The following is an 18,937-nucleotide window of genomic DNA, read 5'->3' as shown; positions in this document are numbered from 1 at the left end:
CCTAAAACACACGCCCCATGAACAGGTGTCACGTCGCGTCTTTCCCATTGTTTCCCTGTATGTGCAGGCACCCCCTCCCCAGCAGTGTCCCACCCAATGAAAAGGTCTCCGCCGCCCTCCCGCTGTACACAGGTGTCCGTCCAGATCCCCCGCACTCTCTCACCACAGCTGAGTGCCGCCCTCCCCACAAGTCTCTACCTGCAGAAGGCGGCGCATCTCCCGCACGCGCAGGTGCCCCCTCGCCAGCCTCACCTTGGTGTAGTACAGCATCCAGAGTTCGTACAGCCTCTCCTTGGAAGCCATGGCTGGCTGTCTGTCTGCGCTCCGGGCGGCTCCGTCGTCCTCCTCTCACCTCTCCCTCATCCTCCTCGGGGTCATGGCTGCGCAGGGCTCCGCGGCGCCACCCTGCGTGCAGTGCTGCGCCCTCGCAGGGGTCCCCACGCACCCGAGGATAACTTCTGCCGGTTTCCGGGCTGCCCTCCTCCGCTCGCCCAGCTCCTGCCCTCCTGGACTGCTGTCTCTCGGCCCCTCCCCCGGGCAGGGCTCAGGGGAGCCCGTCGCGGCCCTCTGTTGGCTACCTGAGGTACGGCAGCGCTCTCAGAGTACTCCCGACAGCCCTCTAGTGGCCCTCGGTGGTATTGCGGGTGCTAAATTATTCGGCAACCTTGTCTCCTCCGGCAGCGATTTCAGTGAGCCTCCTTCCTCACAGTCATTGTCACTCATTGGGCGTGAATCTCACGCTTAACTAATCCAAGTTTTCCACGGCATACTAAAGTTATCCCACGGTGTAGCACCATATATTTTGGATGTAAATACCACACACCCTAGACTAGAGCACAGTCTACCCTGTTCATTCGAGGAACGCCTCGGAGCATAGAGATTCTCTCACCCATGCGTGACCACATCTCCAACACTTTAGCAGTGTGATCGGAGGTGAAAGTGAGAAAGTACCAATGAAAGAAAATAACATGATGGAGCATATGGGCGTCAAAGGGAAAAACACAACTAGCAAGAGGATTGACGATAAAGCAGAGCAAGAATAAATGAATGAAGAAAGAGGAAGAACGAAGAAGCACAGAAAAATGTCTGAAGTAAACATGGGTCAACGAAGGACTGAATTATAAAAAGAAATATGGCTGGAATGGGTAAAGAAGGAAAGAAAACGTTCAATAGAGGAAAGGGAAATAAACAACAAAGAGAAGAAAGATAGAAAAAAGGATGAAAGAAAATTAAAACGAGAGTAGGAAAGAACCATGAAAAAGGGAGAAAGGAAGGAACAAGGAAAGCAAAGTAGTGCAAGAATGAAACGTGACTGGAATAATGAAAACAATAATAGAAAGAAACATGAAAGTAAGAAAGAAGGAAAAAAGGAGAGGGAAATCATAGGAAAGAGCAATGCAAAAAAGACAGGATGGAGACTAGAAAAGAAAGAAGCAATGATATAGGAAAGAAAAGTGGAAAGAGAAAAGGAAGGAAAGAGGCAATCATGATGAAAGCAAAATTATAAGCAGGTAAGGGAAAATAGACAGAAATGAGAAGAGAAAGAAGAACAGAAGGGTTTAACTCATCACTCTCCTTTTGTACTCTACTAGCCATGCCTCTCAAAGCCAATTTTTCCTCCTATCAGTACGTCCGTTGTGCTTCAAAAACCTACCAAATTATTATGAGCACCTTCATGTCTTCTGCAAGGCAATGTTGTTACATATGTGAAACTCACTGTAAAAGTTCAAATACCTAAACGATGTGTGTGTAAATATTGAATGTTTGTAATGTGCAAAGTGCTCTGATCTAGTTGGATAGTGAAGTGGCCACAATTCATTATTATTTTTTGGGCGTAATGTAAATGTATATGTATAGGCATTTATATAGCGCACTACTTACCCGGAGGGTCCCAAGGCGCTTCGACTGCTGCGAAACCCTTCCTGGCTTCCCTGAGAGATGGTCCCTTAATGGGTATCTCCAGGGTGAGACCAGGCATCCCCGGCGGTCTGGTGGGGCCGTTAGTGAAGATGAGGCAAGCTAATGCCCAGAGTTGCCGAGTGTGAACGCTGATCAGAGTGGGCACCGAGGCGAGAGAATTATCGAGTCCGCTGACCCTGGTCCAGAAACCTGCCGCGCCGGGAATCGAACCCTGGTCCCAGGCCGTCCTCTGCTCTCGGGTCTGCCGCCTCTAACCAGTGAGCCACACTACTTCACGTGTTAATCTAATTGGTCTAATAGAGGTAAAACAATACTGCAACACCTAGAATGTGTTTAGTTAACACACGGAGGTCCACAGCTTGAAACGGCATTCTTGATGACCTGGATGGAGGTGATCACCTATGGATACAGGCCTGCTCTATACTACACTCCGAATACAGTTGGCTTTCTCAATTTTTTCTTTAACTTTGCTTGTTTTATGGTATGTCTTGCTTTAATGAGGATCTAATCTACCTTTTTACACAAACCGAAAAGCTGATAATTGACAACAAAACAATCAAAAAAAAATGCATGAACCAGTGATCTACTGTAATTTTGCCCAACTGTATTGAAAATCAATAACAAATAGGTACTTCACAAAACCCCACCCTCTCGATCCTCCTTCAGGCCATTTGCATACTGTCCTCCCAACACCCTAATCTTATTCTTTTGTCATTACAGTGGTGTACAGGGGCTCAACAGGTGATTTTCCAAGCTCATTCTTTTGATGAATGTGTGACTATGAAGGAAGCGTCCCCCCACACTTTTGCCATGACGCCCATAGTTGAATAAGACAAGGGTGTTGCTGTATCAGCAAATGGACTGGTAGGGTTACAGTTTATATCCCTTTAACATAGTTTGAGTGTACTCCATAGCTTAATAACCCTGACGAAGACCCTAGACCTTGTTAGGCTAAATAAGCGGTCAAAACATGTTGGTAATTTAATTAGACCAGGCGATTCATTATCAATCACTAGGTGACCAATATTTCCCCCATGTTTTTAAACATACCAGGGGTACTCACAAAATTAAGGAATCCCTTTAAGTTTACTTTTAGGTATATTTTATAACCCCCCTTTATTCTTATCTACAAAAAAAGGCAGGACCAAGTGCTTTGTCCTGACCATAGATTTATAAGAACTCCCAGGGCGAGACTAGCTTCCTCTGGTCAAGTCCACCGGTTTTGGCATCATTCCCACCTCGGTGTGAGAGGTCGTCAAATGATGATGCATGCCTCGATAAGTTGAGGGTGAGACAACCTTTCAAATATTTTTGGATGACCCATATTCCAACTTATACGTTTTTTCTAAAGATTAGGGTTGTGATGACCTAAAAAATCCCTCAAGTGACTTTGTATGTGTTACTTTGTTGAGCGGACCCAAGCGGATCCCTGTAGGCAGCCCATGCTCCTCTGCGGTCAGCTGAATTTGTGACTTTGTCCCAGTAAGGCACGACCAGATATATAAGTTGGCGCTTGGTGCTTTTTGGGTTTATTTTCACTGAAATCTTTAGAATTGCATATCTTCGGTTGTACTGATTGGATTTTTGTTGTTTGGGCCTTTTTTATTTATTAGAAATCACTATATTTTTGTAATTTGGTGTGAATACTTTGTGTGGTGTTTCCCACTTTATTACTGTTTGGAGTATTGCCCAAAAACTTTACACATTGGTTCTACTTTAAGCCTGACTGCTCAGTGCCAAGCTAACGGAGGTTGAGCACAGGTTAATTTAGGGCTGGCCTGTGCCTCACCCTGTGACAAAAACAAGGAACCCCTGATATGGATCAATATCCTGGGACAGGGCAAACAATTTATGCGAAGTAACAATCCCAGGCACACAACCAAGGTAATGGCACACTAGACTAGGCAAACACACAACTAATTCAATATGAGAAAATACATTTTTAATATGATAAAGACATACGATAAAAATCAATACATTGATCAAAATTGATAAAATAACATTGTATTAATACATATGTTTTCACAATAAAAGAGGTTATTCTTAAAAAGGTAGATGGTTTCCTGTCGACGCGTTTCGACATACAAACTATGCCTTCATCAGGACTTTTACCATCATAATTCTGTGAAAAGAGATTATAAAAATGTTTTACTATTTAATTTCTTAATGTTGTAACAATATAATTGAACCAGTTTACGTTTGCCAAAACATTCTATTGCCAAATATTTATCCAAATCATGATGTACCGCTTAATAATCAAAAGCTTATATTCATGTCAAGTACCTATGCATTATATATTCTCTAAGGCTAATATGAATAAAACACAAATGTCTTCATCCTATAGCCACACTTGATACAATACAAACAATGGTTTGTCTTATTCTTACTGAACAAGTAAGATTAACTTTTCCTACATGCACATATTAGCTGGTTACATTCTTTGCTACATAAATCGTTAACATTTCATGATTCTGTTTGAGATTTTGATAATGATTCATGAGTGAAGGATATTTTGCTGAAATTAAAAAATAACTATAAGTAGAGAATTTTAGCGGGAAAACCAAAAATAGAATAAGTAGAGAGAGAGAATTGGTAAGTAGAAGGTAAGTTGGGGTAACTATTCCTATCCTCTATATGTTTTATCTTATTTAAATCGAGAATCCTATAAAGCTAAGGTTTCAACATCTAAATACATTCATAATTCAGTGTCTCTTTAACTCAGTTCAAATCTATTTGCCTAATCGTTTTCCCTGCTGCTTTTGCATTCGTTTCAAGCTAGATGGTTACAAACCTAAAATTGGGCATAAACCATAGTGAAAGGTCTAGTTCCAAGAAATTTACTTAGTCACATTATATATCCGTTTCAGACTCTTACCTTTCTAAAATTATATATCAGGACGATTTGACCCAGTGTAAGGTTGGATATTCTGATTTCAAATTTCGAAAAAAAATCAGTTATCTGCAAATGAAGAGAATGTTGTAGTTTTTCAAGGCTTGACCTTTAATTTATTGGTCTTCAGCTATATAGTTTGGCGCCACTTTTAAAAGTGATCATTCTCACCTTGATTTAATAACTATATTTTGTCTAAAGGTTTCGATTTTCTTTTTAAAAGCATGGAATCAATAGAGTCCACTACACGACGACTGCCTGTAGACAGGAAAACATTATTATATTAGTGACTCTTCTGAACAAGTTATTGAATGTACCATTTACACGAAAACACAACCTCTCTTACCCTAAAATTTAGGACGATAATTTTCATATAGATTATAGCTCCATGGAAAGCGAAAGCAGCGGTATCTTCAAATTCTGATTTTGGAGAGTTTTAATCTATAAACATAAAGTGGCAGGTAATTGTAGACCAAAGTATATAAGGAACATCAGTTAAATGTTGTTTCCGCATGGCTAACGCTTACCTAAATTATGTAGCGTTATGCCATAATGATCCAACTGCGAGCCTGTAGTTTGGTCTAAACGTGTTGAACCACGGCGTGAGTATATGATGATTATTTGTCCGCTGTTTATAAGCCGTGTGCACGATATATCTAATTTAAAGAAAAAGACCCTGTATCTTAGGCATAAACCACCATTGGTTAACTAAGTTAAAAGATAAAACGATGACAGTTTCTTACCGGTAATTGCACTTTAGTGCAGCGTTTCAGGGTGGGGATATGTTGGTTTCTACTTCACTGTTCCCAGCCCGTATATACCATATATCTAATTTAAAGATGGAAACCATGTATATTAGGCATGAAACGACCTTATTTAACTAAGTTAAGTGGTGAGAGGGTGACGGTCTCTTACCGGTAAATGCACTGTGGTGCGGCGTTTCCGGGTACAATGCTTCGCGAGTCAGTTTTCCAATGGAATAACATCGCGCTCACTTTTGAAGTTCTTTATATAAGGAGGATGTCAATTGGTCCAACCTATTGCCTAATTTCTTAAAGGGAAAAGTCCCATTATTAGGTAACACGTTTATGTAAGATGGCGACTGTTTGTTTACCTTCGTGCTAGAGATTCTATTTACTTTCTTATTTATTATGCTAGGAGCCCGAGAAAAAGGTCTTGTTCTTTACAAGTAGACTAATTTTGTATGTTATGTTAGGAGCCTGACTATTTATTTACTTTCGTATTACAGGCTATGTTTACATTTTAATTATACTGAGGGTCAAAATAAGGGATCCCTTTATTTGTAAATGTCCTATTTTTATATGTTATACTGAGAGTAGGAATAGGGAATTTTATTGTTTAAGGAATAGCCTATTCAGATATTTTAAATTTTGTCTAGTTAGATTACAGGATCGCATTCTCCCATGGTAAATCATTATTTAGACCATGAGTAAAAGTCTTTAAAGTAAAAATCCAGAAGACTTCTCTCTTTTTTCTTATTTTCTCACCTCCCTTAGCATTGGGTATTTCGATCTTTTCCAATATACGCCATCTAATATCTGATGGAGCATGTTGGAATTCCAAGAAATGGGTAACCAAAGGGGCCGTAAGTTTGCGTGTTTTTATAGCTGATCTGTGTTCGGTCAGGCGAATTTTTACTGCTCGGGATGTTTTGCCCACAGACCCCATATTGCATGGGCATACGATCTGATAGATTATATTGCAGGTGTTGCATGTCCAAAGGTCATTCGCTTGAATGTCACAGTCATTAAGTCTAAAGGTTTCTCCTGGTAAAATACCATCACATGAATGACAGGAACCACATCTCGAGGTGCCTTTTACAGGGTTCAATCCTTGTATGGATTTTTGTATGAAGGGAGGATTGCTAGATTTTCCAGTGTATCTTGATCTCACCACTAAATTTTTCAGATTTTTATTTCTTCGATGCGCAAACATCGGTTTCTTCAGCTTAGGCTTTGATGGTTCTATATTTAATAGATGCCAATTGGCCTTTATTATTTGTCTGATTGTTGCATTCAGTGTTGAGTGTTTTGTGATACACACCAGTTTTGGTTCCTGAACATCTTTGTTTGATCTCAACAGTACATCTCGATCATAATATCGAGCCCTTTTATATGCCTCACCGACAAGACGGTGCGGATATCCTCTATCGAGGAATTTCTGCTTCATTTTCACAGATTGAGCATCATAGTCCTTGATATTTGTACAATTTCTCCTCACCCTAAGAAACTGTGAGAAGGCAATACCATCTTTTTGGTTCCTGGGATGATAACTTGAAAAATGAAGCAAGGTATTCCTAGATGTGGGCTTTGAATATAGATCTACTTCCAGCTTATTGGAATTGTTTCTAATATATATGTCCAAAAACTCAACTTGGGTCGCATCAATATGAGCAGTGAAATGTAGGTTCTCATCTGCAAGGTTGATCCACTCCAAGAATTCTCCCAGAGTCTGTTCCCCATTGGTCCAGATGAAGAAAATATCATCAATGAACCTGCACCAATGGGAAACAGACTCATAGAATGGGGCCATCTCATTCTGGATGTTGCGGGATTCAAAACGTGCCATATAAATAGTAGCTATCGACGGAGCCATGGCTGCCCCCATGCTCACGCCCTATATCTGTTGATACAATTGGTCCCCAAACTGGAAAACATTTTCCTGCAAAACTATAGACAAACACTCAAAGATAAAGTGCTTATTACAGGGTATTTGATGTAAATCAATAAACCACATGGTGGCTTCTAAAGCTCCGTCTTGTGGGATATTGCTATACAAAGCTTCAACATCAAGTGTGACCAATAAGTCACTGTTTTCATCAAATGGTAAGTTTTCTACCTTAGAGATCATTGCCCCTGTATCCTTGATATATGATGGGGTTAATGGAATATACGGTCTGAGAATGTTGTCCACATATTTGGATAGGGCTTCTGTAGGAGCGCCAATCGTGGAAACAATGGGGCGGTAAGGTGGATCCTGTTGGTTTTTGTGCATTTTTGGGAGCCCATAAATACATGCTATTTTTCCTTGTGATTTATTCAAAAAATCATATTCTTTCTTGTTTATTATCTTTCGATCTAGTGCCCTTTTTGTAATTTGATGAATTTTTTTAATTACCCTGTCAGTTGGATTAGTGGTAACTTTTTTATAAAAGAGGGGGTCATTTAGCATACTCAACATATTCGTTTCATATATATTGGAATCAATGAGGATAATACCGCCTCCTTTGTCGCTGCTCTTTATTATCAAAGATTTGTTATTCTTAAGGTTCTGCAAGGAATTATGTTCTTCTTTGGAAATGTTATATCTGGGTTTAGGCACATATCTAAGTGCTTGTTCCAATTTAGATAAAACATCTTTTTCAAACATAGCCATCTCTGGACCAAGTTGGTCCAATGATGGGGTAAATGTGGAAGGTAGAGCTACAATGTTATTGTTGGTATTATCCTGATCTATGTCTACTTTATCCATGAAGAACTTTTGGAGTCTTATTTTCCTAAAAAAGGAATGCAAATCAGTTCAAATAAATTTACAGTGGCATGTGGAACAAATGTTAAACCTTTAGAAAGCAAGGATATATCTGAGGCCTCTAAGTTATGTTTTGAAAGGTTAAAGATGGGAATCACATCCACTGCTTTTGATATTGTCTGCTGCGAGTTTCCAGATAATGCTGGGGTTCCATGGGATGTTGGTATATCTGATGGTGACCCCGGGATGGCGGTTGGAATCGTACTCTTTGCCGTCCCCGTTTGGCTCCTCGGTATCCTAAAAAAGACTGGCGCATATTTCTACGCCCATTTTGGGGATTATAATGACCCTCTTCTTGGTAATTAGAATCACTATCGGATTCAGGGTCTGAGGAATCTGAGAAGTTATTCACTCTTTGTTGATTATAACTTACCTCTCCTTGTTGGTTATCTGTTTTATAAAAGCTTTCTCCTAAATAAGGGTAGGTACGTTCCAAGGTATAAAATCTTTTATCCTTTGTGAATTTTTCTTGCTTTCTTTTAGTAAGATATTCAGCAAAGGACAAAATGTCCTTATTCAAAGCTTCAAGTTGTTTGTCAGCTTCTACTATTACTGTAGATGATTTAACTTTATTTTCTAGCTCCTCTATTTCTTTCTTTATATCTGATGCTAACTCTTTGGATGTAGCTATGATGAGGATCATTAGATCCCTGGAGCACCTGCTGGCTATCATGCTCCACTTATGTAGGAAAGATTTTATATCTACAAATAGGCCCAGGATATTTCTAATTCGTAATCCTAATGGAATGATTCCAGCCTTTAAGTAGTTGAGCATCAACTCACCATGAGCTTCTATCCTTATTAGTTTCTTTTTCAGGTTAGATAATTTTGCTATATCACTATTGCCCTGTGATTTTGACATAAAGTTGGAACTAGAAGATACTGTAGTACCCACCAAAGTAGCAAAATCCTCATCGGAGAAACCAAATGTCTCCATTTGGGCCATCTGGAGATTTGAGACGAGGAGGACGTTTGGAAACGGAGAATAAAAGAGAAATGATAGGAAAAAACAAGATATATTCCTATAAAAAAGGACAGAGTTCTAACACATAGGTACGGAGAGCAGCGGTAGATTCATAAACATAGAATTACGGTCCCACACGGATAACCGTGGGTATCACTATCCAACCTTACACTGGGTCAAATCATCCTGATATATAATTTTAGAAAGGTAAGAGTCTGAAACGGATATATAATGTGACTACGTAAATTTCTTGGAACTAGACCTTTCACTATGGTTTATGCCCAATTTTAGGTTTGTAACCATCTAGCTTGAAACGAATGCAAAAGCAGCAGGGAAACCGATTAGGCAAATAGATTTGAACTGAGTTAAAGAGACACTGAATTATGAATGTATTTAGATGTTGAAACCTTAGCTTTATAAGATTCTCGATTTAAATAAGATAAAACATATAGAGGATAGGAATAGTTACCCCAACTTACCTTCTACTTACCAATTCTCTCTCTCTACTTATTCTATTTTTGGTTTTCCCGCTAAAATTCTCTACTTATAGTTATTTTTTAATTTCAGCAAAATATCCTTCACTCATGAATCATTATCAAAATCTCAAACAGAATCATGAAATGTTAACGATTTATGTAGCAAAGAATGGAACCAGCTAATATGTGCATGTAGGAAAAGTTAATCTTACTTGTTCAGTAAGAATAAGACAAACCATTGTTTGTATTGTATCAAGTGTGGCTATAGGATGAAGACATTTGTGTTTTATTCATATTAGCCTTAGAGAATATATAATGCATAGGTACTTGACATGAATATAAGCTTTTGATTATTAAGCGGTACATCATGATTTGGATACATATTTGGCAATAGAATGTGTTGGCAAACGTAAACTGGTTCAATTATATTGTTACAACATTAAGAAATTAAATAGTAAAACATTTTTATAATCTCTTTTCACAGAATTATGATGGTAAAAGTCCTGATGAAGGCATAGTTTGTATGTCGAAACGCGTCGACAGGAAACCATCTACCTTTTTAAGAATAACCTCTTTTATTGTGAAAACATATGTATTAATACAATGTTATTTTATCAATTTTGATCAATGTATTGATTTTTATCGTATGTCTTTATCATATCAAAAATGTATTTTCTCATATTGAATTAGTTGTGTGTTTGCCTAGTCTAGTGTGCCATTACCTTGGTTGTGTGCCTGGGATTGTTACTTCGCATAAATTCTGTGCCTCACCCTGACAAGGATTGTAGTTGCTGCATGAACAGGGTTCACACCCCAGTTAACCAACAACCAAATTTCGAGGTGGTTTCGCGATGAATTGCTAATGCACGCGCCAATGGGAATGCTCTGATTGGCTGTTCGCAACCCGAATAGAAAGTTCCGGCAGCCATTTTATCTACGGAGAACGGTTCCCGGGGCTAAAAATCTGTGTGAAAACCCACATAAGGAGTCATGGTGGAGATACTCTGACCCCATGGTTGAGAAATGCAGGTGTTAGTGACACAAGTTATGTGTCCAAAATGGAATTTTTTAATCGTGTGATATTCGCAACGATGTTGTGACCGCTATAGCGGTCACACATTTTACCATCGCAGGGATGTCGCGACATTTCGTAGTTGTCGCGAATATTGGTGAAATATAAAAAAAGAATATCAGTGAATTATTAATACACATTATATAATTTTGAGATTCTAATCAATATTTTTATAGAGTTATTTATATAGTGAGTTATCTACTGTGATGGTTAGAATCTATACTACTATTATAAAGAGAGAACTTGCACCTTTTGGCCAGGTAAACTCGGGAACCACAGCGCCAATCTACACACCCGATACATCTATGAAAATGTCAGGGTGTGTAGATGGACATAGGCTATATAAATAAAATAAATAAAGTAAATTAAAAAAATTAAGTTTGAAAACAAAGTAGTCCCCTGAAAGTAGCGCTGGCCGGGACCTAGCGCTGGCCGCGATGCGACGTGGGTGATGACCGCGACGCGACGTGCGTGATGACGACGAAGGAGGAGCGGCGGTGCAGTGACGAGCAGCTGTGCAGTGAGGAGCGGCGGCACAGGTAAGGAAAGGGAAAGTTTTCGAGGCTTTCCTAAACTCTCAGTGCAAGACTGTGTGATGCAGGGGGAGGCAAGAAGGACCTTCGCAGTGCTATCAGCTGGAAGAGGCAGCAGTAAAGGAAAATGTCGGAGCGGGAGTGAGTCGGGGCGGGAGGGGGCGGGAGGGAGTCGGGCGGGAGGGGGGCCTGGTCCGTGTTCGTGCATGGGCATGCACGGACAATGTCGGGGCGGGCGGGGACCTGGGCGGGTGGGGGCCTGGGCGGGCGGTTGGCCCTGAAGCCTCATTGCCCCCAGGCAACGCTGGGGCGGGCTGCTAGGTAATTATATAGTAATAACTTTTAAATGTCGTGTTAGCTATTGAAATCCTGCTTTAGCTTTCTGCGTTCGTGACGCGTTATCCAGAGTCACAGCGAAAACGGAAAATAGGTTTTTGAAATGATTGTTTTAGAAATGTAGTAGAAAAACATGAGTTTGTAGTGTACAGTAATAAACCTCGAGTGTGTAGCATACTGTAAAGTGTTGTGCATATATGTGTTTTCACTTTATGGAAAAGGCGCGATCATCACGATTAACAACATCATTGCGACATCCCGAATAACCGTGAAAACAGAAAATAGGTCTGAAATATGTTTTTTAAAGAAACTTAGTACAAAAATATGAGTTTAAACATGCTTTGAAAGAAGTATGTATATAGTAATGTGCGTACGCCAATGTTCAGAATGGATTTTTTTACTTATTATTTTTGGGTGTGTTGGTGATCATTAAATGTCTGCTTTTCAATTCAATTTTCGCAACATATCCGCAGGGATCAGGACCTCATTGCGAAGATCCCCAAAAACAAAAGATAAAAGAACCTCCAGATTACAACTTCACAATATTGCAGGTCTTAGGGTGGTTCTAACAAGAGGCGTTGTGTTGGTTGTGTGTATATGGATGCTACATATAAGACGGGATGCAGAGTTTCAGGTTACTTAGAAACACCCTGTTGCCTTCATCTGTAAAGTGCACTCCATCATTTCCATAAATTCCATTTCGGTCAAAACGCAGATTGTTGTTATAGATACACCCCATTAGATAGTCTCTGAGGAATGCAGAAGCCGTTTTATTAAAATGTTTCCTGGCTTTGTCAATCTGTGGACAGAATTGATTTGACCACTTCCATTTCTGTCTTTGGCATATATTAGAGTAATCAGAAATCGGCAAGCGTTGCGCCTGCCTGGGACTTCATATCCCAGAAAGCCCTGCTATGTGGGGGCGGAGCCACATCCTTAAATTAGGACGCAACAGGCCTGGTAGGGGTGAGTTATCCTGGATTGTGAGTCTGTCGCACTTCAGACCCGGAAATCTACGAGAAGCAGACACGCGGTCGAGTCCATTCCACAGACCATATTTGTTCCTGGATTTCAGCAGCTAAGTGCTGCGACCTCGGCGGGTGTTTCCAGCCCGTGCCTTGGAGGAGTAGAGAAGAGCTGGAGCAGATGCTCAACACTTCAACATTGCACCGGGGATAGAGGAAGGACTTCCGGTTTTCTTTCCCGTGTTTGCCTGCATGGGTGGGAACTCGTGTGGCAAAAAATCCCCACTCCGCTCTGAGGTAAGAGCGTAGACTCTCGGATTGCTGTGTTAGCTAAAAGGTTGGATTCAGCTATTTTCCCTCGGTGGGGTGAGAACCCCTTTTTGTATTTGTTCTTTTGTGCGCAACGGAGGGACGCACCACACCTCCCTCACCTTTCTCATATCCGGAGTGCAAGACTTTGTACTTTTGAATTTTTGTCGGAATAAAGCTCAGACGTAGGAGCTTGTTTAGTATGTTTTTCTAGAAACTTGGAAAGGGACTTAGGGATTCACCCGTGTTGTTGAACGAGTGATCACCCCCTTGGGTGGTTTGGGATCAAGACATTTTTCTCTGTTTTGATAGCCTCTCTCTTCCTAACTACCAATATATTTCTGTCAGAGACTTCCTGTCTAACAGCTTATTTGGGTATGAAGTGCATACCGCATTTTGGAACATAGGGAGAAGAAGCTTGGTTGTTGGTTGTGAGACATGTCAGGTTCTGGATAACCTAGTGAGACTCATTGAGTGTAGTGTTGCATGCACTTGTGTTTTTATCACACTGTTTTCTGTTTTACAGATTCTACTCCCTGCTGTTCCCTTCCTTTCCCTTCTCTCACTGGATCGCCCTAATACTCTGTGCAGTCATTGTAGGAGTTGGGGATGTCAAGGGGTGGAACCTCTATTGCATCGCATGAAACCTAAGGAGTATTCGTCTTCCAACAGGATTGTTACAGAAATTTTCCAAACTAATTCTTTGTTCATATCAGCTCCTATGTTGAAAGTTTGGGGGTGATTCGTCAAGGGGGGCAAAGAAAAAAGGGGGGTTCCCAAAACGTGTTTTCTCCATGCAATTTCCATAGGAAACTTTAGACAAGGCTACAGGCCGAACGGGTGAACATAATTACCACAAATTTGGTCTAGAAAGCACGCTTTTGTTTATTTGGGGTAAATCCGTTCAGTAGTTTTGGAGAAATGTCAAAATTTACAGATATCGATATTTGGGAATTCTGCCATCTGATTGGCTGGGGTGTTACGAGCACCAGCTTGTTGCTTATTGGTTGTGAGCGGTTGCAACTAGGAAGTGTTGGCCACCATTTTGTGATTTCATTGAAAAGAGTAAGGGGAAAAAAGGCGAAAAGAGTGGGTATGTAGTATATGACATTGTGTGTATGATTTCAAAAATAGTTTATATTAGGGCATCAGTATGTGCATCAGATTATCAAGTGGATGATATTATCAGGGATGTCATCAGTGATGTCATTTGAGGTGTCATCAGTGATGTCATCACTGATGTCATTTGAGATGTCATCAGTGATGTCACTGACCATGTCATGAGTGATGTAATATGTGCCATCATCAGCAGTGCATTGCTGGCGAGTGAGTTATAGTTAGCTCAACTAACTATAACAGGCGAATTTCTCTGGTTTTATATGAGTCAAATGTCCAACAAACTATAACATCCCTGAAACTTATGATTTTTGTATTGAATTTCAAATGTTTTTTAGATGCTAATCCCTAACTATAACGTCTATAAAACCTATGGTTTTTGCAGTGAATATATATATATATATATATATATATATATATATTCACTGAAAAAACCATAGGTTTCACACCAGTTATAGTTAGGAATTAGCATTTAAAAAACCTATTAAATTCACTGACAAAACCAGTTATAGTTAGCTGGAAATTTTACTGACATAAAACCATTGAAATTCCCACGTTATAGTTAGTTGGACTCACTATAACTTGCGCGCCTGCAATGCACTGCTGATGACGTCACATATTACATCACTCATGACATGGTCAGTGACATCACTCATGACATCACTGATGACACCATCCTTGTGACAGAGTGACAGACCTAATTTCAGTGTAATGTAACGCTTGAAACAAATATTCAAAAATAGAAACAAACATTTTCAAAAAAATGGAGATACCCAAACCAGTAACAACAACCAATTCAGTAATTCCACCATCTATATACTCATCCACTCATTCACCAACAGTTCTATATAGTCACTCATATATATACTCACTCATCATATGTAGTGATACACCTATACATCCTGTTACACATCAGCAGTCATCCAAAAGTTACTCACACACATACTCACACATGCACATAAACTATTGAACATCCATTTATTTGCATATACATTTATACACACACTACCACCTTACTTCTAAGGAAACTTACACATACTTTCTCTCTTAAACAATCACTTATAGAAACACATACTTATTTAAACAGGAACTCCTACAATCTCTCACTATATATACTATACTCACTTATATACATCAATACTCACATATACTAGATTAAAACATATGTCGTTAGTAATGAAGACACTAGTGAGACAGTCATTCACTCACTAACACACACATATACACACTCGTCCACCCATACAGTCCTGCACATATTCTGTCTTCAAAACACATACAAACAGTGAGTCAGTCACCAACCCCTGCAGCCACTTATACACAAAGAGAAACACTGATACAAACATTTAAATATTTAAACAATACTCGCTAATATATGTATTCACTAAGATACACTTAATAAGCCAGTTAACCAACCAATTTTTTTTAAAAAAAACATCCATTTACACACTTATTTAAACATTTATTCTTCCATCGACCTTTACAAATACATATATAAAACAAATTTATTTTTCAGAAAGACACACATTCACTGGATGGTGTCATCAGTGATGTCATGAGTGATGTCACTGACCATGTCATGAGTGATGTAATATGTGACGTCATCAGCAGTGCATTGCAGGCGCGCAAGTTATAGTGAGTCCAACTAACTATAACGTGGGAATTTCAATGGTTTTATGTCAGTAAAATTTCCAGCTAACTATAACTGGTTTTGTCAGTGAATTTAATAGGTTTTTTAAATGCTAATTCCTAACTATAACTGGTGTGAAACCTATGGTTTTTTCAGTGAATTTCAAAGGTTTTTTAAATGCTAATTCCTAACTATAACTGGTGTGAAACCTTTGGTTTTTTCAGTGAATTTCAAAGGTTTTTTTAATGCTAATTCCTAACTATATAAGACCTGAAAGCCCACCAGGAATCTCCAGTATGCGCCAGGGGACTGCATTGCAGAGAGGTGTAATGAAGCCACAACCCTTTTTACACCTCTCTGCAACGCAGCCCCCGTGCATGTTTGTAGAGGGGGGACTAATTCCCCTTGCATACTGGGGGTCCCTGGATCATATCTGCCCAAACACCGATATTCCGAACGATTGTAAATGACTTTTCTTGAGAAACATTTGGATTTGGATTATCATGTCCTATACTTTGGAATTTTTGAAAGACTGACTTTGAGGATGCTATAAATTACTCAAGTCTGCCCGAATTGTGTGGGTAAAATTGATACCTAGTCACTTTTAATAAGAATATACTTATGTCTCGTCTAACATTTGGAAGAAATATCTAGTTATATGACAACGGGATACCGACATAACTTGAAGGAAATAAGAACGCCCTGAAGAAGTTCTGTTGTACAGAACGAAACGTTTCGGCTGGCGGTGGTACATAAACTTAAGGAAAATAAAAGCATTTGAATATACACCAAGATTCAGCGCTTCAATAAGTACTCTAAGTGATATGATTTGATTGGACTCATTGTGAAAGTGGTGCTGTGCCAAACTTTGGAATATTCTCCACTACTCTCTACTACTTACTCTCTACTACTCACTCTCTACTGCTCTCTACTACTCACTCTACTACTTACTCTCTACTACTCTCTACTACTCACTCTCTACTACTCTCTACTACTCACTCTACTATTCACTCTACTACTCTCTACTACTCACTCTGCTACTCTCTCTACTGCTCTCTACTACTCTCTACTACTCACTCTCTACTCTCTATTACTCACTCTCTACTCTCTACCTCTCTACCTCTCTCTTCTTCTCTCTCTACTAATCTCGACCTCTCTACCGCTACCTCTCTACCTCTCTACCTCTACACCTCTACCTCTCTACCTCTCTCTACACGCACACATATAGACATATATGCATATATATATGTGCATATGCATTTATATATATGTATGTGTATGTATAAAAAAAACAACTAAACATTTTTTTTTCTAAACAGCTACTTTTAAAACTGTCATTCTTTTTTCCCATGGTACGCTCCCGGGTACGCGCACCCGTGCGCGTACCGGGCGCTCCCCCCGCGAAAATCAAAAAAAAAAAAATTTTTTTTTTTGCCTTGCGGGGCCCTTTTATGGCCCCCACATCAAACCTAGGGGGTCAGGGGGGGTCTACTCTGCCCCCTTATGTTCATTTCCCTCTTTGTTTTGGCCACCTCTTGTGTCTCGATTTTACCGAGACACAAGATGGCGGCCGCTCCGGACTGTTTAGAATGTTTACAGACACCCGAGAGCCAATCAGCTTTCCTCGCGCAAGTCGCGTGGCGCGCACGGTACGCGCACCCGTGCGCGTACCCGTGCGCTGCTATAGATATATATATTTTTTTGAACCTTAATTACTCAAAATCCACTGGAGCACATATCTTGAGACATAGCAAAGGCACATCGGGCTACCAGTCCCTACAATTTTGCCAAGTTTGGTGGAAATCCATTCAGCCGTTCGGGCTAAAAGTGAAATCGACCGCCCTATGGAAATTAACATGGGGAAAACGCGTTTTGGGACCCCCCTTTTATCTCGGCCCCCGCTTGACGAATCCCCCCCAAACTTTCAGGGAAGGACCGGACCGCCATGAGACCATTTTCCTGAAAATTTCAGGCAGATTCGTCAACCGGCGCCAAAGTTATTCAAAATAGAATGTTGAGATTTAACATTGAAAATTATCCTAACTATAACTACCTACTGGCGACCGCCAGTAGGTAATATATATATATATATATATATATATATATATATATATATACATATATATATATATATATATATATATATATATATATATATATATATATATATATATATATATATATATATATATATATATATATATATATATATACCTATAGGTAGTTATAGTTAGGATTTGTTTCAATGCAAAATCTCAAAATTCTATTTGGAATAGCTTTGGCGCCGGTTGACGAATCCGCCTGAAAATTTTCTCAAATTTGCCTCGCGGAGCTCCGGTCCTTCCTTGAAAGTTTGGGGGGGATTCATGAAGCGGGGGCCGAGATAAAAGGGGGGTCCAAAAACGTGTTTTCCCAATGTTAATTTCCATAGGCGGTCGAACTCACTTTTAGCCAGAACGGCTGAATGGATTTCCACCAAACTTGGCAAAATTGTAGGGACTGGTAGCCCGATGTGCCTTTGCTATGTCTCAAGATATGTGCTCCAGTGGTTTTTGAGTAATTTAGGTTAAAGAAAATATATATCTATGGCAGCGCCCCGGTATGCGCACCGGGGCGCGTACCGGGCGCGCTACGCGACCTGCGTGCGGAAAGCTGATTGGCTCTCGGGTGTCTGTAAACATTCCAAACAGTCCGGAGCGGCCGCCATCTTGTGTCTCGGTAGGATCGAGACACAAGAGGTGGCTAAAACAAAGGGGGAATTGACCATAATGGGGCAGAGTAGACCCCCCCTTGACCCCCTAGGTTTGATGTTGGGGCCATAAAAGGGCCCCGCGGGCAAAACATTTTTTTTAAAAAATTGATTTTCGCGGGGGGAGCGCCCGGTATGCGCACCGGGGAGCGTACCGGGGGGCGTACCATGGGGAAAAAGAATGACAGTTTCAAAAAAAGTAGCTGTTTTAAAAAAAAATTTTTTATATATATATATATATATACATACACATACATATATATAAATGCATATGCATATATATGCATATATGTGTATATGTGTGCGTGTAGAGAGAGGTAGAGAGGTAGAGGTGTAGAGGTAGAGAGGTAGAGGTAGAGAGGTAGCGGTAGAAAGGTAGAGACTAGTAGAGAGAGAAGAAGAGAGAGGTAGAGAGGTAGAGAGTAGAGAGT

At 40.1% G+C, this 18,937-nt stretch overlaps 1 protein-coding gene across 3 annotated transcripts in view; it reads right to left on the bottom strand.

Annotated features, from left to right (window-relative positions):
- NBEAL2 (neurobeachin like 2) overlaps window positions 1–523 on the bottom strand; it is a 750,879-nt gene extending 750,356 nt beyond the window's left edge. The window contains exon 1 of one of the 3 annotated variants that reach the window (XM_086940998.1): window positions 253–523. In XM_086940998.1, the coding sequence (XP_086797124.1) occupies window positions 253–303 (51 nt within the window). In that variant the 5' untranslated portion in view covers window positions 304–523. The remainder of the gene's footprint in view (window positions 1–252) is intronic. The other 2 variants (XM_086940997.1, XM_086941000.1) reach the window with 2 other exon arrangements.
- Between the last annotated feature and the right edge of the window lie 18,414 nt (window positions 524–18,937).

The sequence above is a fragment of the Lissotriton vulgaris genome, chromosome 10, assembly GCF_964263255.1.
Source record: "Lissotriton vulgaris chromosome 10, aLisVul1.2, whole genome shotgun sequence".
Lineage (NCBI taxonomy): Eukaryota > Metazoa > Chordata > Amphibia > Caudata > Salamandridae > Lissotriton > Lissotriton vulgaris.
Note: the sequence above shows the minus strand (reverse complement) of the source record. Positions and strands in the feature narration are given on the sequence as shown.